The sequence below is a fragment of the Cydia pomonella genome, chromosome 18, assembly GCF_033807575.1.
Source record: "Cydia pomonella isolate Wapato2018A chromosome 18, ilCydPomo1, whole genome shotgun sequence".
Classification (NCBI taxonomy): domain Eukaryota; kingdom Metazoa; phylum Arthropoda; class Insecta; order Lepidoptera; family Tortricidae; genus Cydia; species Cydia pomonella.
The window spans coordinates 7,303,499-7,331,034 of record NC_084720.1 but is presented as its reverse complement, the minus strand read 5'-3'; the positions used below and the strand labels follow the sequence as shown (position 1 = coordinate 7,331,034).

The following is a 27,536-nucleotide window of genomic DNA, read 5'->3' as shown; positions in this document are numbered from 1 at the left end:
TGTGCGCTGGGACCCCGGGAGTTAACTTTACCGTTTAGTTTACTCAAATATACTCAGACATACGCCAAAGTTAACGGTGTTTGATAACATCACGTTTTTGGGTCTCATTACGGAAACAATAAAAATCTCCCGATCCCTCCCCTTCTTTTCCTCCTCAAGTACTAAAAATCTTTAGCTTAGAGGATTTTGTCCCTGTTCGGGATTCATACGAGGTTACAAATAAAAAAATATTATATGACATTATTATATTACACAAATTGCCTAAGTCCGACAGTAAGCTCAATAAGGCTTGTTGCATCATGAGGCATCAGGAACAAATGTCCGTGCTCATCACATGAATAAATGCCCTTACCAGGATTTGAACCCGGAACCATCGGCTTCATAGGCAGGGTCACTGCCCACTAAGGCCAGACAGGTCGTCAAATATACTTTTAATATCCGACTATCCTGCAACCTACGTTGCATCCCACACCACAGATTTCCAAACGAGTTTCATTACGTTAGTGTTGGCAGTAAGACTGAGGAACATTTATTGGAAACTACGTCAGAAATACGTAGTTACAAGTCTACAACCAGCATCAAAAGGCGCGGATCAGACTACACGTCAACAGGTATCTCTGTTCTCTAACAGCTTAACAAAAAAATGTCTCTATATTGCGAATAATTTGGTTCAGACAGATATTTTTGAACGCATACTGTAAAGATACGAGTAAAGAAGAAAAGTATATTAGGGTGGCAGATACTTTTGATGCATTGTTTCATTACGCTACTATTGATGCTCAATTGCTCACTGTACAAATTAACATTCGGGGGTTTTGCGGTTCAATCAGGTTATTAAACAAAGATTTTTGTATTATAATTTTGACTTAAGGTACCTATGCAGGTTTAGGGATTAAAACAATATGTGTTCAATAAATATTTTATTTAATCGATTTTACGTCATTGTACCTACAAATAACTTCAGGTCAGTTCCAGAACTGTTGAGCCTTCACCTAGTCGTCCCGGGCCAGGAACGCCTCGTAGCTCTCCTGGTACTTATCCCCAGGGTCGTATTTAGCTTTCATTTGAGTCCAGTATTCCGGTTCGTTCTCCTTCAAGTGCTTCACAACTTTTCGGGCGCCCTTCCTCTGTTGCTCGGTGCATTTCTCACACGATGTCGTCATGGCGTCTTTGATGGTATCTGGAACAAATAAAGCGTTTAGCTTAGTTTTTTATTACCTTACTGTGCTTACTAGTAAGTAAAAAAGGACATGAATTTTCTTGAATGAGGCACGTGAAAGACTTTGGTAATTGACGCAGTTAATTTTTTTTTTTTTTAATCAGAAAAGGAAACAATATATTATATATAAAATTATGATAACACAACTAAAACTAAACCTAACTAAAAAAAACCCCTAAAAACTACCTTCTAAACCTAGGCCCCTCGGCAAGGTGCCCATCACGCAGGCAGCGTTCCCGCGCTGTATTGCGATAGCAATCCTCTGCGCGAGAAAGCTGCCGGCGCGAGATTCCCCTGTTGCCTCCCTCAACCAGTTAATGCTCCAAATAATATGATGCTTTATAGGTCAGTAGGTATACTCTGGCAAACTCACTTCGTCGGTAGAAAAAGGCGGTAAATTCCAATTTTCTATGGAAAAACAACCCTTCGCGCATAGAATTCTAAATTTCCTTAGCCGCCTTTTTGCACTGACAAAAATTGCAAAATATTACCGAAGAAACCGGCGGTAGGTATATATGTATCAAAAGTAACTAATAATATTACTTAGCGCTCTCTAGAAAATACAACAAATTTGTCAGTAGAAAAAGGCGCGAAATTCAAATTGTCTACGGGACCATTTGAGCTTCCATTTTTTAAATTTGCCTCTTTTTGCTACAGACGGAAATATCCTGACAGACTATAATTATTAAACATGCTCAAAATATTATTAAATAAAACCGGCCAAGAGCATGTCGGGCCACGCTCAGTGTAGGGTTCCGTAGTTACTCTTCCGTCACAATAAGCTAAACTGGAGCTTAAAGTATAGTAAATTGTTAACCAAGGGATGACACGGTACCTTTCACCCGAGTTAAACAAATAGGCAAATTTGCATAATCAGTACCTAATTAAAGGAAGTCTTTTTACTATGAAGGGAAAACTTTTTGCGATAACTCAAAAACAGCTAAACTGATCATGTCCGCTATAGTTTTCATTTAATGTCTTTCTTAAGCTCTACTTCCACGATTTTTTTCATATTTTTTGGACCTATGGTTCAAAAGTTAGAGGGGGGGGACACATTTTTTTTTCTTTCGGAGCGATTATCTCCGAATATATTCACTTTATCAAAAAATGTTTCTTGAAAACCCCTATTAGTTTTGAAAGACCTTTCCAACGATACCCCACACTCTAGGGTTGAAGCGAAAAAAAAAATTCACCCCCACTTTACGTGTAGGGGAGGTACCCTAAAAAAAATTAAAGTTTTAGATTTTATTGTACGACTTTGTTGGCTTTATTGATTTATATATCCATGCCAAATTTCAGCTTTCTAGCACTAACGACCACGGAGCAAAGCCTCGGACAGACAGACAGACAGACGGACATGGCGAAACTATAAGGGTTCCGTTTTATGCCATTTGGCTACGGAACCCTAAAAACAGATGGACATATTATTGCCCAAGCTGAAATGGAGACTTCCCGTTTTGCGCTCACGTGGAAAATAAATAACTATTAAAAGTCGACTAATTCAACCTACTGACTTGTTATTATTATTAATTACTAGATAGATTCCCCTTTCCATGAGAACTAGCCTTCAAAGCAAACAAACTTACAATAATAAACCAGTTTACTGACTGGTTCAATTTTTTTTTACTAAAAAAGTGGTTTTAAATATGTATAAGACAGGATACTGATAATTTATTGTGTCGGCTACTATGGTGTTAACATTTAACATAGGTACACAAAAAAAACGTTAAGTAGTTTATTTGTGACCGCGGCCGGGAAAAATGTCCCACTTTGTCGCTTGTCATAAGGACGAGATTTGCTTGTATCTTTATACGAACAACCTGTTAAGGCATCCGAGATATGGAAAACGAGAAATTGGGAGATATAGCCGGCCGCGGTCTCATTTTTATTACGCACATCTGGATCGTCATAGAATCGTAAAACCGGTAGATAAGTAGAAATTATTGTTAAAAGGAATGTTTTTTGCTCGAGATCCATCCCTAGAATTCGTTACGAAAAGATTTTTTTTACAAATGGTGTTTTTAAAAACACGCTTATATTGCCGACTCTACTTAATGATCGACAAAATAATAAAAAAATAACATTTTTTAAACATGTTAATAGTAGGTATGTATAATCATGTCATACCTATAATTTTCTTAAAATTAACGTGTATTATTTAAGTATTGGTCAGGGACTGTGCGGTTTAAGAGGAATTTCCACCCGCGGACGCTTCGGCTGTGGAATGAGCTCCCTGACAAGGTTTTCCCGAGGGTATACAGTATGGGCTTCTTCAAAAAGGGGGTGTACAGGTTTTAAAGGGATGACAACGCGCATGTAATATCTCTGGTGTTGCAGGCGTCCATAGGCTGCCGTGACTGCTTACTATCAGGCGGGCCGTATGCTTGTTTGCCACCGACGTGGTATAAAAAAAGAATATTTACTTAAAAGTAGAGTAAATTACTTATTTCTTCGGAACAATCATAATTTTCATTGCATTAAAACTTAAATATCAAGAAAAACATCCTTTGAAATGACAGAACGGGAACGAAACTGAATTAGCGAGACTCGGGTGCGGTAACTCAGTGTCGGGGGAGGAAAAATATATTCACGATAAACGTTACACAAAACATAAGGATACCTATAACTTACTTTTAAGTGTTTTTCCTTCCGGCGTGCATCGGCCTTCTCCCAGCAAACACTTGACGTACGGGACCAACAATCTCTTATTCGCCAGAATCTCATCTATATTCATATTGTCATATCTGTCCGTGTATTTATTTTCCTCGGCAACGGCCAGGCAGACCAGACCCAAACACAGTACCAACAACTTCATCTTTCAGTCTGTATTGATGCACACTGAAGATTAATCGGAAATCGATTCCCTTTTATTTCAGCTTTGTTGCAATTATAATCCTTGATAGACATTGTTTATTTGTCCCTTACTACAAATACGTTCAGTAAGTAGAATTGGAAACTTATTGAATTATGGACTTTATAGTAAGAAGGTAAGGTATGCATTTGAATGATTTTTTAAATGTAGTTACGGCAAGTATACTTGAACCGGCATTATGAAGGTAATTAAATGGACTGATGCCTGTTAAGAGCAAAATAATTGCTCTGCGGGGTTCAAAACGATTGTCTATGTAAACGAGATTCTTATTGTTCTCTACTGTTTATTACTCCATTAATTACTGGATGGAAATATTTAATCAGGAAAACTGCAATTAATTACTACTATGTAGTTTTAACATCGTGGAAGTAAACTATGTACATAACTACATAGATATATTAAACACATACATAAATTGTAATATTTGTCATGGATTTGAAAGAAATAAACATTTTTTTTAAATTAGATAACGTAGTTTCATAATGGATAACTTGGGTAGAGATAAAAAGTTATTTTTATTTTACTCAGGGATGAATAAAAAAATCGCCTTTATACTTTCAAATATACTATATTAATAACTGCTGTTACCTAACCTTTATTCGGGCAATCAAAGAGAATTTAATATAGAGGCGTTTTTTTTTTTTATAACACGACGGTGGCAAACAAGCATACGGCCCGCCTGATGGTAAGCAGTCACCGCAGCCTATGGACGCCTGCAACTCCAGAGGTGTTACATGCGCGTTGCCGACCCTTTAAAAACCTGTACACTCCTTTTTTGAAGAACCCCATACTGTAGACCCTCGGGAAAACCTCGGAAGGGAGCTCATTCCACAGCCGGAGCGTCCGCGGGAGGAAATTCCTCTTGAACCGCACATTACGCGACCATTTAGGTTCTAAGGTGTGAGGATGAACACCCTGCCGACGGCGAGCGGTGCGGTGATAGTAAGTGGCCGTTGGCATCATGTCAAACAATTCCTGAGAATAGGCATATTGACAAAGTAAATTTTGTAGTCGTCTAAATTTACTGCCATCTTTCGACACAGGATTAAAACTCTTAGAATGACATGGCTATTTAACCCATGTTCTGTTATGTGTTAAATATCAAACAGTGTCGCTATCTACTCGCGTATAGCCCAAAGGTATATCGCCATTTAATCGAGCATAATTTTTTCTTGATTTTTCGAGGTAACTACTTCTTTTCTTAGGCTTTATTTATCTTATACGGAGTTATAACTTTGGTACAATAAAGTGTTTATCATTTACAAAAAGGACAGCTTCAATTAGTATATTTGTTCTTGATGTTTTAATGAACAAATCCTTATCTCCTGTACAATATAGAAGCCATAGGCATAGAATTTGTTAGGAAAGATTTTCACATGTCGGCATTTTAAACAAGTAAGAGAAGAAGATAAGATACAAGAAAATAAAACAAATTCTTCATATATATATTACTTAGGTGGGTCATAATATGATATTAAGAGTAAGTAATAGTTAGATGTTCCGGGCGTATTAGTCCACATATATTTAAGGTTGAATGAAACAATACGGGATAAAAAATATCCACGTGATAGTGAAAAGATAAAGAATTTGTCTCTTTCTAGCAGTGTCAAAAACTGACATATATATATCATGTCTTATTATTTATTATGTTACATCTACAATACCTACTTGCTGGTCGAACATTCCAAACACAGCTTCCCACCATCACTTCTCACCGGAGTGAGCACACGACGTCGAATTGGTTCTGTGACATATTTAGAATACCCAGCAGGGTGCGTTACCCTGCCGTGCCCTGTCTGCGAAGGCGGAGAGTGTTTCGCATTAACTGCTGCTGACTTATTGCTGATTCTTTCAGGCCAGTCAACTCACATCGTTAATAAGGCGATCACTACAGCGCGCGAACATCACTATTCCTCTATACACAACCAGGACGGATCCTGCGCAGTTCTACCATTCATCAGCCAACTGTCACTGCCTGTCCTGGGGGCCTAGCCCTAATAAAATCGTTGATAGAAAACGCCAATCAGAACATTCGTTGAAACTCTAGGTCCATGGGGTCGCTGCGCGCACAAGTTTTTTGCAGAAATTGCGAAGCGTCTGGTTGATGTAACTGGTGACCGAAGAGCGGGCGGCTTCCTCGCACAACGTACCAGTATTGCGATATAACGAGGAAATGCAACCAGCATCCTTGGTACAATACCTCAAGGGCCTATTTTAGATTTAAGCTAGTCATAGTAATCTTCTGTATATATCCATTATGTATATTGTTATTGTAAATCAGAACTTAAGTAAAGTATGGATATAGTCACGTGATTTTTTGTAGCATCTGCCCCGATACATTTTTTCCTTTCGTTTGGCGTTTGTCAATGTACGATTGCTATCTCGGTTAGGCCCCCTGTACTGTCTACGGGGCCGAGCCGAGCCTAGCGTTTGGCGGGGAAGCAACGTGGCGTCAAGGGGTTTAGAGAGACAACGTCAGTAAAAGTCCGAAATAAACGCCGATCCATGAATATTTCGGACTTTTACTTATACGATATGGTAAATTTTAGGTTTTACCGGTAAATCCCAGGATTTACCGTACTTCGGGCTTTTACAGTAGCATGCTGATTGTGTATGTCAACATTGTTATACTAAGATCACTGCTGGTTGTGCTCACAAATAGTTTGCATTATGTATTAGGTACTTATGGGCATATTAATAGTAATTTACTCCCCGGACCTATCTTAATATAGTGTTTGTATGCAATATGCCTTTCCAATAGGCAATTTCCTGCGAGGTAATAAAATATCTTATATATAGCCCTATCTTTAGAAAAAGAAAACTGTTGCTTACTTTCTTTTGAAATTCGGTTATCATCTTTTACCCTTTCAAGCAAAAGCAGACATTTAGGTTAGCAATTTTAATATTTATTAGCTTTTATAAATTCCTTGTATATCGAATGTTATTAATATAAATGCCAAACCAGAAAAATGCAAATTAAAATGAAATAAAAGACTTAAAAAATATTATCAGCTGATATATTTTTTATAAAAATCATACAAAAGTTTTGATAAAATTATTAAATCATGGTAAATAACTACTAGGTATGTATGGTGTAAGAAGAATGTTTTACAATAAAGCATTTATTTTTATACCTAGTCATGGTGCTTATAGTAAGTAAATAAATATATGCAAATAGGTATACTTTGAGAAGACTAGATTGTCCATTGAGTAACGAATTTTGGAAAAAACATAAAATATTTAAAAGAAAAATTAGTAAATTGATTTTAGATATAGGTAATATTTTGAAATGTGACTATTTATAGGTACTGAATTCAGCTACTGAGGTTTATATTCACATCAAATGCAAACGTATCAATATCGTCGAAGAAATGTAAAAGCTCTAAGGTTATCCCAGACACGAGGTCAAACAGATTAAGTCTAATTGTCTATGTTCTAGGAAATCAATCAGTTTCATCTGAGGATTCAGATTTCGGGACCAGCTCTGACTTAAAACTATCCATTTAGACGTGTCTAGGGTGCCCTCAAACGAATAGTGTTGTTTATTCCTCGGGAATGGTGATGCCGTTCTCACGCGCACGCTGCTCGTAAGTCTTCCTGAATTTCCCTTCGGGGTCGAAGCGGGCAGTCAGTTCGCGCCAGATCGGCAACTCCTTTTTGATGAGGTGATCAATGACCTTTGCCGTCCCTTTCTTCTGAGCCTCAGTGCATTTTTCGCAGCCCGTCTGAAGAGCGTCTTCTAGGTGGTCTGGAAATAAACGCAACGCAAAAATTATCAAACTCTTTCCACGCATTTAAACAAAACTTTTGGTTTTGGATGGATTCTGGTAGTGCATGAAATTTATAGCCAGAGCACCTTACGCCAGTGTTTTTGATTAAAGTTTGATCGATTTAAAATTACACTAGAATAATATTTTGTGATTCCAACAAAAGCCTGCACGATAAGTGCCTGTCTTCATGTTTTTGTTAAAGTAAACATTCCTTTATAAACTGTACCCCTAGTGTAAATATTTTCGACAGCGAAACGTGACGTACGCGTTTGCGTTAAGTGTCATTTTGTATGAGATTTTTGACTTTCCAAAACGTCCCGCTTGGCGCGCTGTTCAAAAACCCATACAAAATGAGACTTAACGCAAACGCGTACGTCACGTTTCGATATAGACTAAATTTACACTAGGGGTACTGTACAGCGTTTGGTACTCTCCGTTTTTTACATATTGTGACGGAATCTATATGTAATCCAAAAAAAATTGTCCCTTAAAGGTTTAGATGAAATGAAAACACACTAGTCATAAGCCATTTTTGAAAAAAAAATGCTTCCCACAAATTAGAAAACGATTTACCTGATCTTGTACGTTACCCTTATTTCGGTTTGGGTTTTCAGTCAAATGACTTACATTAGGTACTTTTTGAAATTAATATTACATAAGATTTTGTTAAATTATGCGTTATTTACGTTTTAGCATAGATGTACGTAGGTATGTCAATCCCCATGTACTTATATGACGAGGCATTCCCGAACAGGAGATTTATACATATGAGTAGGTACTTCGAATACCTACTTGATGGAGATATTTTTAATTTGATGTAAGCCAAATACATCTGTTTCAAGCGAGACTACTCATACAAGTCGCGCCAGGTCAAGGCGAGGAACCTGTTTCTTTGACACTCGAAAAACAATGAATATATTTACAGATTTATTTATTGCTCAGTTTGCGACACTCTTCGATTAATAAAATACACGGAGAGCTCATATTTAGTCTGTTATATTAAGCACAATTCATGTTAATATCATGTAAACTAAAAATGTATGATAACCGATTCCCAATGAATCGATCACGATCTTATATAGATTTGATTCTTATCTGGATTAAATTCTGTCCGAGAACTAGAGTTTAGGTACTCGAATGAGAATGTTCAAGATACTTCATAGAAATACTCGTACCAATTATATTTCGGAATTGCTTTGATTACTTACAGATTCTATTACAAAACTTTAAATCAGAGAAAATTAAAACATTCCTTGAGTTAGAACTGATTAGTAAGAAGCTTGCAAATTAATAAAAAAAGAAAGCTCAGAAGTCAAAATTAAACTTTTCTTCGAACTGCTTCTTTCCTAAGGACGTCGGTGTGTAGTTATGGTGTGGTTGATGTATTAGTTTATTTAAATTAAGAGAATTTAAATCAAAGTCTTTAAGTATAAAGCACAACTTACCCTGTCAAGTTTAGTTGATCAAAAAAAGATAGAAGTAAGAAGGACTTTGGGAACAACTTAAAATATTTTATCACATGCTTTGATTCGTGTTTTTTAAGTAGTAACACTACCTACCTACCTACCAAACCTACCTACCTACCAAACCTACCTACCTACCAAACCTACCTACTAAACCTACTAAAGAAATTAGACGCGATCACGCTATAGCTAAAGATGGCGGTTCGAATCCTCCGTCCACCACTGGAATGCTTAGTAACTTTTTCTTTAAAAGGGAAGAAAAGCTTTTGGAATCTAACGGAATAACGGTATTTTATAAAATTCCATTTCGGGAGAAAACGTTTCCCACTAACGAAATCTTGACAAATCACTTTAATTGTCGTGTCGATCGCTTCAGCGTAATATATTCTAGGTTTATAGGTTTCGCTTAAAAGAAAATGTTTTGCAAATTTTGAAGAAATGGAAAACCTATACATAATCCTAGTTTTTCATTGTGTCAATAACATACTAAAAACCATGGAGAATGGAACATATTTAGAAGTGGAAAAACGTTTTCTCTTTTTGTATAGACGATCAGGTGCTAACCTCTTATGTAGTATATGATATTGATATCTGTTTTATAACTTAATCTATGAGTATAAAGAAATTAATAGCCTTGTAAATTCGTGGTTATATTCTCTTTGCCTAGCAATTAAATACTCCTTTGTTGATTGACAGTGTGCCATCTGCCATGTCATGTGATCATGTCATGTTATGTAAGGGCGAGACAGTATTATATTTCTTTGGCAGTGCTTGGGAAATATTTTTCAGTGTGTTTGGTTTGATATTGTAATTTTGTTGTGGTGGTTATATACAAATAATGTTTTGTGAAATAGTGAGTGAAATACAGCCGATTTGAATGTGTATTCTCATCTACGTATTTCCGCCGGGCACCCGGCACAGGAATAGGCGCTACATACAAATCATTCCCATCTGTACCCGCCTCTTTTACGGCGGTGGTCTCGTGGGGGGCACAGATGGGAAAACACCGGTTTGAACGCCATATCCCCCGCTGCTATACTACTGCTGCGCTATGGGTAAGTTATGAAATACATGTAATGCTAAATGTAAGTACGTGTATGCCTCTTGATAAAATGATCGCAGTTTGTGTTAGCTAAAATTTACCGGTAGCTAAAGTTATGACACCACACCTGAGGAGAGGTGTAGGTACCTACTAATGGCCAGGTGCACTGTAGGATTACAAACTAAACACACCATCACTTTATCGAGAACACTTTGGGTTTTCTTCGGTATACAAACGGCACTCAACATTTAACTTGAGTGGTGAGTGTCACCTTTATATACTTATTTAATTTTACCGAATCTCACTGAAGTTTTAAAAACCACAGCTGTTTTATATTTGGGTTAAACTACTTTTCGCGATTTTGTTTTGTGTATGTTTATCTACATATAGAATCTTGTGACTTAGCGAGTGAAAATAGAGACGGATTGATCGCCATAAAACGATGTAACCACTACGCGTAAGTTACTAAGTACATGTCAAGTTTGCCACCCACCTTTCAGCTCCTTGCCTTCGGGCGTGCACTTGCCCTTGTCAAGTATACAGTTCACATAGGCTTGCAGCAGCCGCTTGTTGTCCAGGATTTCGTCCAGGTCGATGTTATCGTACTTATCCGTGTACTTTTCCTCCGCCAACGCCACTGACGCCAAGCACAGAAGAACAAAGTATTTCATCATCTGAAACGCATTGTTGAAGGAATTCTTGCTCAGCGAATTAATGAAGTATTTTGGGTTAGGTTGTGTTTGAACTATACATAAAACATCAATAAGTCTATGATAGTCTAATCTTATTTGATGGACCACATTCGGATTGGCAGTCTGATAGTTTTGAAATTCAAATCGCAACATCGGAAAACGTAAAATACCTTGAACTTTTTTGATGTCACTTTTGTATCTACTGATTTTGAATATAGTCTAAATACTCTCTAGACATTACCAATAAATTCAGACATGGCTAAATACATAAACTTAATACGAAGGATATTAAAAAAGCCGAGAATTTCTTAACCAAGTCGTAAGTACACTTAGGTAAGGCATAGATCTTGTAACTCATGCATTAAGTAATGTTTGCTTTAGACTAACATACCATTGTGTCAGCAGTCAACTGTAATCACTGAGAACTGCGAGGGACTTATGGTAGTTAGAGCCTCTGTCTAGTATTTATATGGTAGTTGCACTCGTGGTTAAAACATCTAATTTGCACGGTACATTACGATCTTATGTGATTGAGGTAAAAACCCCGTCATCGCTCATACAGGGCGTATGAAAAATATTGATGCGTTTGGAACTTTTCAACTTACAAGGGGCATATAATCCGTCGAAGAAGGTGCTTTTGAGGAAACACTTTATCTGGGAAATAAAATTAACCAGGTCAAAACACTATCATACAATCAGGTCAGGACACTTCAGATGTATAAATCAGTTAACACCTGAAACCCTGTACCTATCTCATAAATCATAATATCATTACGTGGGTATCAACGTGTATTTACTCCTATATATTTTTGTGAGTTCAATATTGTCCTATATTGAGGCTGAGGGATGATATTCACAAACTTGGTTGACCATAACAAACAACTGCAAAAATAAGACTTAATGCCTCGAAGCACACATTTTACTAACTACATCGTGGACTCCAAAGACCAACAAATAGGGGCCTTAATTATTATATTCCTCATGTAGTTGTTTTCCCGGTTACTCCCAAAAGAACCCGGGGTCCGCTTCGGTATACCTCGTTTATGACATTATTAGTATCTAATAAATCTTTTACTAATATATGCATTACATTTTATTCAATTTAACAATATTGAGCCCTGTAGCTTGTAGGTGTTCCTAAATTTAACATAACCTAGATAACAATGCCTCATAAAGATGAAGTACGAAGTTGTAGTTAAACCAGTAGGTAGCGTAGAGGTCGCTTTTTAAGGACGACTGTAGGTATGTACTGCAGTTCAGTCCTCATTCCGTCTTTTCGTACATTCGTACGAAATGATATTGAAAAAGGAAACGCTTACACTGCGTTTATACAATAGATTAAAATGACTTGTAGAACGTTAAACAGCCGTTTATTATAATGACTTGTAGAACGTTAAACAGTCCGTTTATTAAAATGACTTGTAGAACTTTAAACAGTCCGTTTTTTAAAATGACTTGTAGAACGTTAAACAGTCCGTTTAATAAAATGACTTGTAGAACGTTAATCAGTCCGTTTATTAAAATGACTTGTAGAACGTTAAACATTCCGTTTATTAAAATGACTTGTAGAACGTTAAGCAGTCCGTTTATTAAAATGACTTGTAGATCGTTAAACAGTCCGTTTATTAAAATGACTTGTAGAACGTTAATCAGTCCGTTTATTAAAATGACTTGTAGAACGTTAAACATTCCGTTTATTAAAATGACTTGTAGAACGTTAAGCATTCCGTTTATTAAAATGACTTGTAGAACGTTAAACAGTCCGTTTATTAAAATGACTTGTAGAACGTTAAACAGTCCGTTTATTTTCCGTACTTTAATTGTTATAGGTTGTGGGAACTGTATGTCAATTATAAATATGAATTTTCTAATGTTAGTTCAATGAATAAGTCATAACAAATTTTCTTTAGACATCGGTCCCACAGACACAAAATAGGTAATCATTATGCGCTTAGATCTTTATGAATCGGGTAAAATCGGGTCGGGGGTTATGCTTGTCATTTTTCTGCACAATCACTGCTACCTTAAATTAGCTTGAAGGCGGGTTTTTTAAAACTTCTTTTTCATAGGTATAATTGTTATTATGATTTAAAAGATATTTAAATAAACCTTCATGCATATTTTATGAAGTTACTTGTAACGAGTAATAAATTAGACCTATATTTCTGCTTGCCATATGAACTAATTCTCAGTAACATTATGTTTTTCCTTGTTTATTGCCGTTTCCATTAAAAGGTCGCTTTGACCAGTTTCGTGTGAAAGGAGGCTTGTCTCGCTGACGTCATCATCGAAATATTTATCTATGTTTATTTTTCCTTATTTTTAATTTGTTAATTAGTTGTCTGAATAACAAAAAAAACTACCTGATTAATTTGTACAAGAGAAATGATAATAATTGACCGAGCGAGCGTGACACGCGAGCAAATCGTCTCCGTATCAGCGTAAAAATGCTTTCGTATGTCTGCTATTCTCCTCTATATTGTCAGGTCGCATTTCTCTCTCTTTCACTTCTTCTTTCTTTTTTCCCTGTCCCTTTTCATATAGCGAGAAGATTTGACAATTATATGGTTTGTTTTGCCGATTCAGTTCTTGAGAAATTTTCTAATTGGCGGAGCCACTTCCTCGGCACCGTGTTGAAAATGTTTCGAACCCCCGCATGCGGGGGTCTACAGCTCAAAGAACCACTGCTTTCTATGACCCTTGTATAATGTAGTAAATCTTTGTACATTTTTCTTTTATTACTAGAAGTAGGTGATTTATTATCACAATCTTTATTATTTCTATTCACTCTGTATATAAATGTTAATGGAAAATGAAGTAATTTTAATTCCTAACGTTTTTTGTGATTGTCGCATTGGTACCTTAGTATAGGTGCGTAATTATTATTATTTCATATTTGAAATATCTTAGGATAATCCTTGGTTTTGTAAGCGATAGCCCGATAGGTATGTACAATACAATGTAATACTTACGGTCAGAAATGAAAACGCGTTAGCTCTTATAATTAATTCATACGTAATAAGAATATTTTTTTATGGTTGTAACCTTTTTGGTTTTTTAGATCAAATTCAGAACAAGATTTATTTAACGTTACAATAATTAGAACTCTACTTAACTACTAATAATAATTAGAGCAATAAAAACGAATAAACAAATGTCCAGATAAAGTTACCAATTTTCATTGCATTCGAGTATTTATATATCGGTTAATATACAGTAGCCATATAAATAATCCTGGTAGGTAATTTCTTGGTTGCGAAAAGAATCGCATTTAAGCAAGTGATTCTGCTCTAATCACTTAATGTTAACAGTAATGTTAATAAACTTATACCTAGTAAAACATAAAGCTTTCCCTGTTTTAAGGATAATCATAATTTCTAATCTAGGCTGGCAGCTAGCAGTCATTTTCTACGCCCAGCTTGAAATAATAGTCCACAAATTTAGGGCTTTTCTTAGGTGTCACGGGTAAATGTCTAATAATAAAGTAGGAGGTATCTCTGGAAATTCTAGCATTACAACACAATTAATCTTGGGAAAACCTTAATATTAATGACATTTTCTGGCATGTACTTGTTACTAGATAATTAACAGGTATCAGAGAAGTATTTAATGTAGGTGACTAGGTATTAGGTATGCAGTTTGCGTTCTTAATTGTCATTGAACCTACTTGTTAATTGATCTAATAGTTAATGCAGCTATTGTTATGAGGACCAGTTACTAATGAATCATGATGCGATGTATGTAAACAAACGTTGCCTAACAGCTTAGGTCGTCATGAATAATAGAATTATCCTTGTAGGGTTCCTTACCCGAACTTACCTATTGGAACCCAGACTTGGACAACAATTTGTTGAATTGAAACTAAGATTGAATTGGAAACGTTATTATTTATCGCATTAACTTGATTGCGAATTCAATTATAAGATACCATACCAATCAGATGGAATTCGGTATGATTAAATCTTATGATTTTTATTCTCAACCATAATGTTCAAAAATGATTAAAATATTCGAGCAGATGTTTATTTGTGGCTTTTCATTAGAGATGGGTCTTTCCCCTTTGTAAACGTCACATTTTTAAAATAACATTTTAGTTGATTTGGTAAATCATATTTAGAATAGAATTCAGACATATCATGATTGAAACTATGTTGTTGATATTTGGGTTTTGTTCAGTACCTGTCGGTAATGACAATTCCTTAAGAAATTAGTTGATTGAATTTCATTTAAATTTAATCATGAGGATTTTAGTCATTACTGATTTTAATCATGAGTGCCCTCCTCCTCCACCTCTGTTAGAAGTAACTTGAAACCTTATAATTATAACGCATCCGTAATCCGTCTCTGAATCCTTGATGTTACAAAACAATTGGTACGAGTATAGGTTGGGTTGACATTTAGTTTCAATGAGCGTTTTACAGTGTACAACAATAGAGTGACCGGTAAAATTATAAGAAAAACATATTGAATAGCTGTTTAGTTACACGTTCCTTATTTTTATAAGGCGTCCAGTCTCCCCAACTATCTATAATCACTTCTAACTTCTTTGAGGCATATTTTCAACCAAATTTTCAACGTAACTGCGAGGTAAAGACTTCCACACAGACTTCTCACGAGTTACGTCTGCGAAGCTAAAAATTTCCAGATTCACGCCCAAACATTTAAAAATAGAAATCGTTTATTAAAAAAAAAAATCGTAAATTTTGGTCGTTTTTTGGGCATCCAGTGCATCGTCGCCATGAGATAGATATATCGGAGCGGTCGAGGTGCTTAAAAATAACTGAACGCGCACTCTAACGCGTTGATAATAGAGGCGTGTTCAGATATTTGTGAGCGCCTTGGCTGCTCCGATATATTCATATACTTGGCGGCCTGATCACGTGATATCTTAGGTTCTTTCGTGTGTGTGCAAAGGAACACTGCCTCAAGCGTGATACTTATACGCCGCGCTCACATTGGAAAATTAGGATCAAACAAACTGTATAATATTTGTTAACTCTGTAGGGGTCACTCTAAAGTTAGTTTTTAAACAAATATACCTATATGAACTGGCATGACATTCCAATGTGTATATGGTAAGGATGTCATTTGTGATTCAATAAATCATTTCTTGCAAAAAAATGCATAGGAAGATAATTATTTAATATGTCCTTACCCTACAATTACATCTAGCTTTGTAGGTACGTCATGGCCATGCCAGCTAATAGGTAATGATACTTATATTCAAGAACAATGTGAAACAATTCCATACGTAATACAAACCGCAAATTATGCAAAAACGTCAGGCATTTATAAGACCGCAGTGGAAAATTAACGATTTCGCTTTATAGTCCAGTGGACAAATCAGTTTAATTTAGTGATAAAAATACTTAACATGATATCGAAATAGAATTTCCTTGAATTAGTTTAGCAAATTTTAAAATAATTCCCATTCCTATTTATATTTTCTAATGCTATTTTTTACGTGACCTAATTACTTACCATCTTTTTCTTTGTCCACAACACAATAATTTCAGCATAAAATCTTTTATTTTATATTTTACTAAGGAAGATTTAATGGTACTTATCAACATTATATTTTTATACCACGTTGGTGGCAAACAAGCATACGGCCCGCCTGATGGTAAGCAATGACCGTAGCCTATCTATCATATCATTATATTTAATGAATTGACATATATCCAAGGACGGGCCTTACGTGCAGTAAGAATGAGGCCAGTACATCGGTGTCACGCACACGAATTCAAGCCAACCGTGCAGTGTAACGCCACAATGCGATTGGCTGATGAGTTCACATCACGCGCGCGATTGGTCGCAACAACGCGTTAGACTGCACGACTGGCTCGAATTCGTAAGTGACAGAACTAGCACCATTCTTAGTGCCAGAAATATTGGCCTCTTACCTTGGTCGGTAGTGACCCTGTTGGAGTTTCCATAAAGTCTCAATAAAGTACCATATTAGTTTTCCATGAATAATATATTGTGCGACCGCACAACGATCAAAAAAGAATGACATGTTTACAAATGTGACATATGTCTATTATTCTAAATAGCCAGACGGAGTTTATTTATAGTGGGTCTTATACAAACTCTATGTCCCAGCAACCCAGTAAGCTAGTTCCAGCAGACCCTGTCTACGAAGCTAGAGGTTATGCATGTTTTGTATGGATTTAAGTATTTATTTATATATATCTATTACATACACGTCGTTTCTTACAAACTTAGTACAAAGCTCAATTCTGATGGCGATGTTGTTACTATGGGACGTAGTCTAAATATCCTCAACGATAGATGTAAAAAAGTGACAAATGACGCTTTGCAAAAACTAGGTTTTACGAAATAAAAAGAAAATAAAAACATTTTAAGTGACAGGTTTATTGATAACCTTTTGATTTAAAAGTTATGTATATTACATTAAAGTCTTTCGGGTTCCTCGAGATAAACCGTGTATGTCGTATAGTAGCCACAACACAAGCATTATTGAGCTTACTGTGGGCCTAGATCGATTTGTGCAGGATTGCCCCATATTATTAATTTATCATAGTTCGTGTCATTCACGATGACGCGCAGATTTGTCAAATCTAACCTTTAATAACATGAAATTACGAGTCAAGACACGCGTCTCCGCGAATGACACGATCTATATTTCCTCTTTTATTAGAGTACAGCGCCAAATACAACCCTACTAAGGACTAAGTAAGTAATTACGATTACGCAGAAGCGACACTGACGTCGTACCAGCTGATTTGTTTGCATGGACGGGGAAAAACACAGAATAGCATTAATATGCCTACTGTCCGATGCAACGGCTGTTTATTTTTAGCCTAGATATAGGTATATTCCTTGGGTGTATCTGTTGAGATTTGTATAATAACTTAGCATGCTAGTATATATTATATAATAATATTTATTATATTTTAGTCATCGCACGAGCTACAATAATTTTCGACACACGGTGTCTGACCTAAATACGATTATTTAGAGCTTACGTAGTTGTAAGTATATACTTACCTACTCGTAGATACATGTTATTCGTGTATCTACGAGTAGGTAAGGTATAGGCGCTGGTGGCCTAGCGGTAAGAGCGTGCGACTTGCAATCCGGAGGTCGCGGGTTCAAACCCCGGCTCGTACCAATGAGTTTTTCGGAACTTATGTACGAAATGTTATTTGATATTTACCAGTCGCTTTTCGGTGAAGGAAAACATCGTGAGGAAACCGGACTAATCCCAACAAGGCCTAGTACCCTCTGGGTTGGAAGGTCAGATGGCAGTCGCTTTCGTAAAAACTAGTGCCTACGCCAAATCTTGGGATTAGTTGTCAAAGCGGACCCCAGGCTCCCTTGAGCCGTGGCAATATGCCGGGACAACGCTAGGAAGAAAAAGATACATGTTATTCGTTTTGTAAAGATTTTAAAATAGAAATATTGGAAAATGCATAGGAAAGCTAACTCACTAGGCAACTGATATGAAATGGTAATGGTAGTTAATACGAGTGTTGCACCGCCTACAAATTCCTTGCTTTGCCCGAAGGTTGACGGGCATAGCATTAAGTCCGCCTTTTGTGCAATTACATTTTCTTTTGTGTAATAAAGATTAAATAAATAAGTAAAAGGGACACACCATTGTTTTTCGTATAAAGGTTTCCTCACGATAATGACATCAACATAATTATATATAACCTTTTAATTATGATTATGATCTACTTCTTTTAGTATAAATCCACAACGCGTTGATGTCATTTGCTCACTAATACCCTGTTCCGCATCATAATATATGAAAACAAAACTAAAGGTTACACAAAAAATTAAAGGCCACGAGTCCACCTGTTGTATTTTTGTTATGTACAGTCAGCAATATTATTTGCTAAGCACTTTTTAAAATATACTTCCATTTAGAAGAAAGATATTAATGATAACATGTGGTAAAGCGCTGGTGGCCTAGCGGTAAGAGCGTGCGACTTGCAATCCGGAGGTCGCGGGTTCAAACCCGGCTCGTACCAATGAGTTTTTCGGAACTTATGTACGAAATGGAAAACATCGTGAGGAAACCGGACTAATCCCAACAAGGCTTAGTTTACCCTCTGGGTTGGGAGGTCAGATGGCAGTCGCTTTCGTAAAAACTAGTACCTACGCCAAATCTTGGGATTAGTTGTCAAGCGGACCCCAGGCTCCCTTGAGCCGTGGCAAAATGCCGGGACAACGCGAGGAAGAAGAAGAATGATAACATGTAATTTTGATATCATATTATTATTTACATATTACCTATAGTATTTTGTAATTTTATATTTATGACTTTGTACCAGTGGCTTTTGAGACAGTGGAGCCTTGGGGCTCAGAAGCTCGCTGCTTTTTCAAGGAATTAGAGAAACCCTAATTTGCGAGAGAGGGGCTGCGATCCTCGCTTTGGATCGTATCTGGTTTAGCAGGTTTCCATTTTAGTCCAGGCGGGGACACGCAGCGGGAATACGATCTAGGGCGGGTTATTTTAGATTTAATTTTATAATCTTTTGACTCGTGTATGTGGTTTATTTTGTTTTTGTTCTGTATTATTTAATAAAATTGTATGTATGTAGATTGTATTTTATTGCTTGCTTATTCCTTAGTTTTTAGGTACCTACCTATTTATTAATAAATGTAATATGTTTGACATTGTTAGTTTTGTATTTTTGACCCGTGTAATTAAATAATGTTTTAAACTTTATAATACATACGATATTATTATTTAAGTCATATACATTTTTACGTTTTCGAGTGCGCCCAATATTTATTTCATGTTAGCAAAGAGAATCTGAAATACCGGGCATCGGCTTAAGGTTGCGACGCCATCGCTCGAAACGATGCCACCATACCTTTGGTCTACTAAATGGCGCCACTTTTTGATATTTAACAAATTTAACACATATCAGTGATATTAGGATGAAAGTCAAATGGCGTTCTAAAAGTTTTAATCATGTGTCGAGAGATGACAGTAAATTTACTGCGGCTACAAAGTTTTCTGTGACAATCCACCTCTATTTAAAATTCTCTTTGATATTAATACCTAAGTCATTATCAATTGACTACTATCAGTATCACTTAATTGAACATTTTAATACGTCAATCACGCCATCTATCGAATGTCTGATACATGAGAACGAATGGGTTAGATTGATAAAAACTTCTTCACCATAAGCGCGCATGATACTTCCAAGCGTGTTGCTTCTGAAGGAAAAACATAGATGGCGGCGCTGTTACGTAGGTAAAATATAAAATCAAAACTTGCAAGATCTGTCAATCTAGTGTCTTAATACGAAAATTTGAAGCTCCAATTAGATTTAACAACTTATTACAGTTTTTATCATAATTTGATGCGATCTTGAAGATGTCTGGTGACTCATTGGTGTATGCGAAATGTAGTGCGTGCGATATGCGACGCGCGTCAATCACGAAGACGATCGTGAAGATCGTATCTAAACTCAACAAAAGTTAGGCGTAAATGTCGTAGTAATGTTTCTGGAGTAGAAAGGTTTTAGAGCTTCAAGTACTGAAAAAAAAAACGAGAAATGACCCCTGTCTATTTAGGGTGATTAAATGTATCAGGATGACAGATTCCACGCAAAGTCACGTGACTATATGCCATATAAATAGCGATTGACATTTTCCCACAACGATTGTCATTTTAGGTAAGCCCTCTGATCGCATTGCAGGGAACTACTTCGACAACATGATGATGTCGATTATAAGTTAAGCTTTTTTTATGACGAGACGATGAAATAATGTTGTAAATATAGGTGGCGTACGATGCCGGTGGATTATCGAATGATGATGTTTAATTAACTCTTTAAAACTTCACCAATATTTGTAAATATATTTAATAGTATATAGTACTGTATAACCGAGACTATAAAGATTACTTTGAATTATTTTGTAATTTTTTTAAAGTTTCCTCCAAAATGAAATTTATAAAATCAATTAATGTCCTTTAAATTGTAAGGCTTTACAACGACGTATTATTTAAGGTACGAAATCACCTTTACGTGTGACCTTACACACGTTGGGCGGTATGATTAATAATAGGCATTGACGTTTTATTATGAGAATGAAACCGGCGCAGGAAATCCTCCACGGTAAATGATTATGATTAGGTTTCGATTCATTAGCGCTCACCATAAACAATGGACAGGAGACAAAAAAAGAGGAACAGAATACACTGTCACAGATCTATCAGTTTTATGTTACCCTCTCGTCTGTGTATGACAAAGATTGTAGCCGGCTACGGCGGAAAATGAAAACTAGGTTCTTAAGGTAAAAATAATGTAATAATAAAAATATATACAATAAATAAAACTAAGACCCATCAGTTCGTGAGCCGTATGCAAGTAAAAGGTAGTCACTGGCCTTAACGTCTAACTAGCAATAAAATCAGACTCTCCGGCATTTTTGGACAACAAATGCGACCTAGAGGTAGAGTGGAATAAAATAAAATAGAAAAAGACATTTATTGCAAAAATTATCTACATACAGCACCACATAAAAAGTTGATAAGCCGTTTGTTATGCACGCAAAAATGGCACACAATATATTTAAAAGGGCTGGTATTTAATTGATCAACAGATAAAATTTAACATCTAAAAAACAATTTTAACACCAAATGACGTAAGTGATCACCAAAATTATAATTCCATTTTGTAAATGTGAAATGGTTACCTAATTGTTTTTCATTTTGCTATCCTATTAAAACAAATGACACCAAACTAATCATTGTTAACCCGAAAATAGTAAATAATTACCAAAATTAAAGGGCGTTTTTTTGTAATTGCATTAGCTTTATTAATCATAGCTGTGCTGTAGGTTTCCCAAGTTGCGCTTGTGCAAGAGTCTAGCTTGCGCCTGTAGATCCTAATTGACTACATTTATATACTAACTCATACTAAACCTTTCATTTTTAAATGACTTATAGTCCAGAAAAATGCAGTGCAAAGCGATGAAAACAGGGCACTGTCTATTAAAATGTCCATATTAAGAGATCAGTTTCTATGGCTGTTTTATTTGTTGTCAAATTTGAAGTCTGCGTGCATTTTTTAAAATACCATGATGTTGGTGGCAAACAAGCTACTCAAGGTTATGCCATACTCCACATGTCTATGGGAAATGCATAACTTGGGTGACTTTTTCCAGCCATTTTGATGACGTTATATATGTTCACATATGCCACTGACTCCTAGCAGTTCAGCCCGCGTAGCCAACGTGCCCATCGTTAACGCTTCGTAGCGTATCGTAGTCTTCTCTCTCTATCACTCTATTCACTCTTACGTATTAGTGCGACAGTGACAGTTGCGTTTCGTTCGCTACGGAGCGTTAACGATTGGCACGTTAGCTACGCGGGCTGGGGTCACAACACCATGTCGAACAACGTACTAAAAAAATGAAAACAAAAAATATTAATTATATACTTTGCTTATCCGCGAAAAACTAACGTGCTAGTCAATCAATGCTAACACGTTATACTTAACTACGGATTGATTGACTAACACGTTAGTTGTTCACGGATAAGCAAAGTAATATTTTTAATTTTCATGAGTATGGATTTCCGCAAAGTAACGCCTGATTCTATTCATTAACACACTAAAAGTTGGTGACGGTTACCGCATTTGTTCAACGTTCCCATGAGGGAGCGTACTATCGGAGTGGAAGATGGGGGTTACTTAAGGGTTGAAGGCATAAAAATAAGCAGGAAAATAGGAAGGAAGGAGGATGAAAAATTGTTTTCACATAATGTAAAACGTTGTGGGTATTTATCGCAAACAATTATAAGAGCTTGAATATAATTAACTTGTAGTTTGTTCATTGAACAATAAAACGGCAGCCATTGTATGTAAATTGACAAAGTAAGGAGCATAAAGTTACAGTAGTTTACGGAATTATACTAGATATCTTGTTTTGCAAGTCACTTAAGAAATATCAACAATTAGATGCATCAGATAGCTGTCCCGCAGCAATGACTAATAGTAAGTATAATATTGTCTTTATACTTTTTTAATTTCACCAACGTTCGAGGTTAATAATTATTTAAGATTAGGTTATAAGTTAAGTTTGGTATCATTTTCAACTGAATCAAATTCACGAAAATATGTCTAATTTTTAGAAGGGTTCCAAAAAGTTAAAACGGGACCCTATTATTAAGACTTCGCTGTCCGTCCATCTGTTTGTCTGGCCGTCTGTCACCAGGCTGTATATTATGAACCGTGATAGTCAGACAGTTGAAATTTTCATAGATGATGTATTTCTGCTGCCGTTATAACAACAAATACTGAAAACAGAATAAGTTAAATATTTAATGGGAGCCTATCATACCATAGTCATATTTTTCTGTCGTATTTATAGATAATGGTACGGAACCCTTTGTGCGCGAGTCCGACTCGCACTTGGTCGGTTTTTATTTATTTTCAGTTGCATGTCATAGTAGTATAATTTTAGTACAAAATAGCCGAGGAATCTGACGAGCAAAATTTTTAACAGTATATGGTCTGAGTAATTGACATAAAAATAAAATATAACCCGCACGGCGGCGACGGCTGTCGCAAGTTTTACGCGGCGCGCCATATCTTTTGTTACCTTCTCATTTCCTCGCTTAACGCCCCCTCTTAAGACGACAGTGGACGACTGCTTCTTAGTTAATTTTTCTTCTCTGGGTATTAATATTATAGAAAACATTTTTACGTAATTTGATGTATTTTAAATTTTTGTATGGAATTTGTTTTTCGGTTAAACTTTTATACTTATAAATAGGTATCGGAGTTTTTATCGCACGGTAATGACATTATCAATAAACTTCAAATTATACTCATTCATCTAGTTAATGAGTGATTTTAATTTAAGTAACTCTTGTTACGTTACTTTTATCTTATCTTTAATTTCATCTTTGAATGTATAAATATTACAAATAACAATAAGAATCATTTTTTTTTTAATACGAAATTTCTTAATTACAAACAATATGTACACTTAAAGAGGTAGAAATAATATGAATATAAATTAATCAATACAAAATAATGGTCATTATTCCTGTTAGTAATATTTATGTCCTGAAAGACAAAATTAAAGGATCGTTTACAAACTCGTTAATATTCTTGCCCTTGATTATATAATTAAAATCACTAATTAAATAAGTGAATGAGTATGAGTATGAATATTGAGTTGAATTAGATTGCTTATGTCGACTCCATATCTCATAATAAACACATACAATAATTATTATTATAAGCTTATGTCCCACTGCTGGGCAAAGGTCCCCCCCTCGATCTCCACTCGTCTCGGTTTTGAGCAATCTCCGGCCAGTCGTTGAGATATGCGTCCAGGCCGTCCCGCCGTCTCCGTCTGGGCCTACCCGATCCTCGCCCGTCTTGCGGCACCCATTCGGTGGTTATTTTGGCCCTCCTCTGTGGGTGCATGTACTATACATTGTGTAAAAATATTTTCCATAAAGTTAACATCTGTATGTTAACTTAAAAGGAGGAAAATGGGGACTACTTTGTACGGAGAAGCGGTCGTCCATTATCCTGTTAAGAGTGTTGCTGTTGCCACCACAATTCCATAATTACCATCAATAGAACAGCTGATATCTCTTGTGGGTCAAGGTCACATTGTGAAACACGTAAATGCAGGAAGCATTTAACATTAATAGTAAAATAATAGATGCACTTCCAGGAATCTTCTTGAAATAGTTAATTATTTACATTGCAAATGTATTCAGAGTATAAGCAAGTGGAAATTAATCGTTATGAATGACTTTATTAGAACAATAAATTATTTGTCACTGGTAATAAAATACATATGTATTATGTAAATAGCGTTAGGTTTTTAATTACCCACAGATAGATGGGTGCAATCTGCATTAAAAAAAAAACTTATTTTAAATACCAATAACACATATACATAATAGATATAAGTATACATGGTGTCATTATAACTAGCTTAAATCTAAAATCCCTTGAGTTATTGTACCAAGTTTGCTGGCGGCATTTCCACGTTGTATCGCAATGCTGATACGTTGTGCGAGGAAGCCGCCAGCTCTTCGGTGACCAGTTACGTCAACCAGACGCTTCGCGATTTCTGCAAAAAACTTGTGCGTCCCATGGATCTAGAGTTTCAACGCCAAACGTAACAATAACAAAATGGTACTCTCTATACCGAGGCTAAGTTTGAATTGTGTTTTCTACTCTTTTCATCCTCATATATGAACCACTAGGTATAGTTCGTATTCGTAACTATATATTGTTGATACAGTTAACTATTCGTACAACAATTCGTAAACCATTCGTAGGTCAATTTTATCGCAACGACATAAGGGGCCGATTCTGATATAACATTTTTTACTGCGATGGTCTTATTTTGATACGATATAGACTATGTAACGAAAACAAAAACAAATGTAGGGGTATAGCTGTGGCTGATAGACTTTTAATAGTGTCAAAATACTTTAAATAGTGTTAATAACCAGAGAAAAATTGTGAGGACTACGTTTGTATGAAAAGGTGATTTCGCGCGGATCCTTCACTTTTGTCGAAAGACCGCGCGAAATTGCCTTAACATGATTGAAAATATTTTGACATTAAGTATTTGTTATATATTAACCACAGATATGCCCCTACGTTTGTTTTTTTTTTCGAAATATTAATTATTATAAGTTTTTTTTTATTATTAGACAGAATAGAAAAATATTTATTGACAATAACAATATACATAATGGATATATACAGATGATTACTATAACTAGCTTATATCTAAAATAGGCCTTTGAGGCATTGTACCAAGGATGCTGGCGGCATTTCCTCGTTGTATCGCAATACTGATACGTTGTGCGAGGAAGCCGCCAGCTCTTCGGTCACCAGTTACGTCAACCAGACGTTTCGCGATTTCTCCAAAAAACTTGTGCGCGCTAGGACCCCATGGACCTAGAGTTTCAACGCCAAATGGTACAAAAATAAGAGTTAGGATCATTTAATTTTGTTTATGAAATCTATTTTTCGCTCCTAACTTTCATAAAAACAAAAAAATCAAAAACTCGAACATCCTCTACGTTTGAGTTTTTGAATTTTTTAGTAAGGTTAATATAATTAAAAAAAATATATGTTAGCCTACATTGTGTTGTGTCCCACTGCTGGGCAAAGGCCTCAAATTATCTAAAAATATTTTCCATAATGTCAATATCCAGAGGAAAATGGGGACTACGTTTGTATGGAGAAACGGCCGTCCCCTTTCGTCTTAAGAGTCACACAAATCTAGCCATCGCCTACTTTTGTATGTTGAATGTTTATGTCAAATTTCAGTTTATTCCAGAATGTCTTTTTTCGCTCATTTCTTCCCAGGACGTGCAGAATGTGGCATGAGTTGTCTCCTGAGGTATTTCTTTTGCGCTACGACTTGGGATTTCTTCAAGAAGCGGGTATTTAGGGTTCTCAAGGGTCGGTAACTCTTAAGTGGCTTATGTCAATGGGCGACGATGACTTCTTCCCATCAGGCGGCTCATCTGCTAGTTGGTCGTCCGTCGCGATATCTATTGTCAAGTAGCGGTACTGATAAATCAACTACTTGGCGCTAGATGTCGACTACGAAATTAATGAGCGTTTTGGTAAGAAAACGGATGTATGGAGTGAGTAATGAGCTCAAAGGTTATGTTACTCGTACAACTAAATTAATTCGATGTTTTTCTTTTAACTCTTAGCTAATGTTTAAAGGCGGCAAAAGTCACCTTACGAAGGGTGCCGTCACCTTCCACAGTAGGGTGTATTCAACTCTGTGAAATTTGTCTTATTGTTATAGGAAGCTAAAATCCGTCCGAGTGACAGTTATCTCTTTCGCGCTTTGTCTGGTTTATGAACAAGCATAGAGGGATAGCATAATTTTACTCAAATAGGTCTGACCTATCTTTATAAAAGCCCTGCACTTCACTTTCTTCTGTTATTGCTAAATACAGCACGGCCGAAGCTTGAAAACACGAAGGTAATGTACGCAAAATTAGTTATTTCTCTTATATGCTAAGTACTAAATAGATAACCCATTATGGAAACGGCTTATCAATGCAATTAAAATGTATATAATAAATAACTAATATGTTAAATACCATAAAACTAAGGTTTTAAAAGTGACCCAGAACAAAGCTCCATTGATTGAGTATGATGCGTAAAATCTAAGACCATCTCGTACTTCGAACTTGACAGGTAAACGAGATGGTGCTGTATAGCTCCATATATTTTGCGGTAACACTGATTGTCAAAAGTTGACGTTTGACAATTCAGTGAGCGCAAAACATATGGCGCAGTACAGCGCCATCTGTTTTTTATGTCAAACTAAGGGGCACGTCTTAGATTTTATCTCTCTATTACAATCAATTTTCTTTGCCCAGACGACCGTAACCATGTCTTACGAGTGACAAGAAAAAGTAGAAATAAATACTCTGATTACTTGTGCTGTAAAGCTGTAAATGACACCTACTGAAG

At 36.0% G+C, this 27,536-nt stretch overlaps 3 protein-coding genes across 3 annotated transcripts in view; all 3 read right to left on the bottom strand.

Annotated features, from left to right (window-relative positions):
* The window catches only part of LOC133527766 (ejaculatory bulb-specific protein 3-like), a 184,637-nt gene that overhangs the window by 38,278 nt on the left and 118,823 nt on the right, over positions 1–27,536 (bottom strand). The gene's annotated exons all lie outside the window — the stretch shown is intronic.
* Positions 906–4,067, bottom strand: LOC133527421 (ejaculatory bulb-specific protein 3-like). Its single transcript, XM_061864424.1, has 2 exons — positions 3,851–4,067; positions 906–1,180 (listed from the first exon to the last, which is right to left on the bottom strand). The coding sequence occupies exons 1-2, from the start codon at positions 4,032–4,034 to the stop codon at positions 993–995; spliced, it is 372 nt and encodes a 123-aa protein (XP_061720408.1). The 5' UTR covers positions 4,035–4,067; the 3' UTR covers positions 906–992.
* LOC133527419 (allergen Tha p 1-like) lies at positions 7,092–11,583 on the bottom strand. The gene is made up of 3 exons (XM_061864422.1): positions 11,450–11,583; positions 10,860–11,040; positions 7,092–7,839 (listed from the first exon to the last, which is right to left on the bottom strand). Exons 1-3 carry the CDS (start codon positions 11,450–11,452, stop codon positions 7,634–7,636), a joined length of 390 nt encoding a protein of 129 aa, XP_061720406.1. The 5' UTR covers positions 11,453–11,583; the 3' UTR covers positions 7,092–7,633.

Coding starts and splice junctions, on each gene's coding strand:
- LOC133527419 (XM_061864422.1), bottom strand. Junction 7,840..10,859: donor CGAAGGCAAGGAGCTGAAAG/GTGGGTGGCAAA, acceptor GTTTATTTCCAG/ACCACCTAGAAGACGCTCTT.
- LOC133527421 (XM_061864424.1), bottom strand. CDS start 4,034: ATGAAGTTGTTGGTACTGTGTTTGGGTCTGGTCTGCCTGGCCGTTGCC. Junction 1,181..3,850: donor GGAAGGAAAAACACTTAAAA/GTAAGTTATAGG, acceptor TATTTGTTCCAG/ATACCATCAAAGACGCCATG.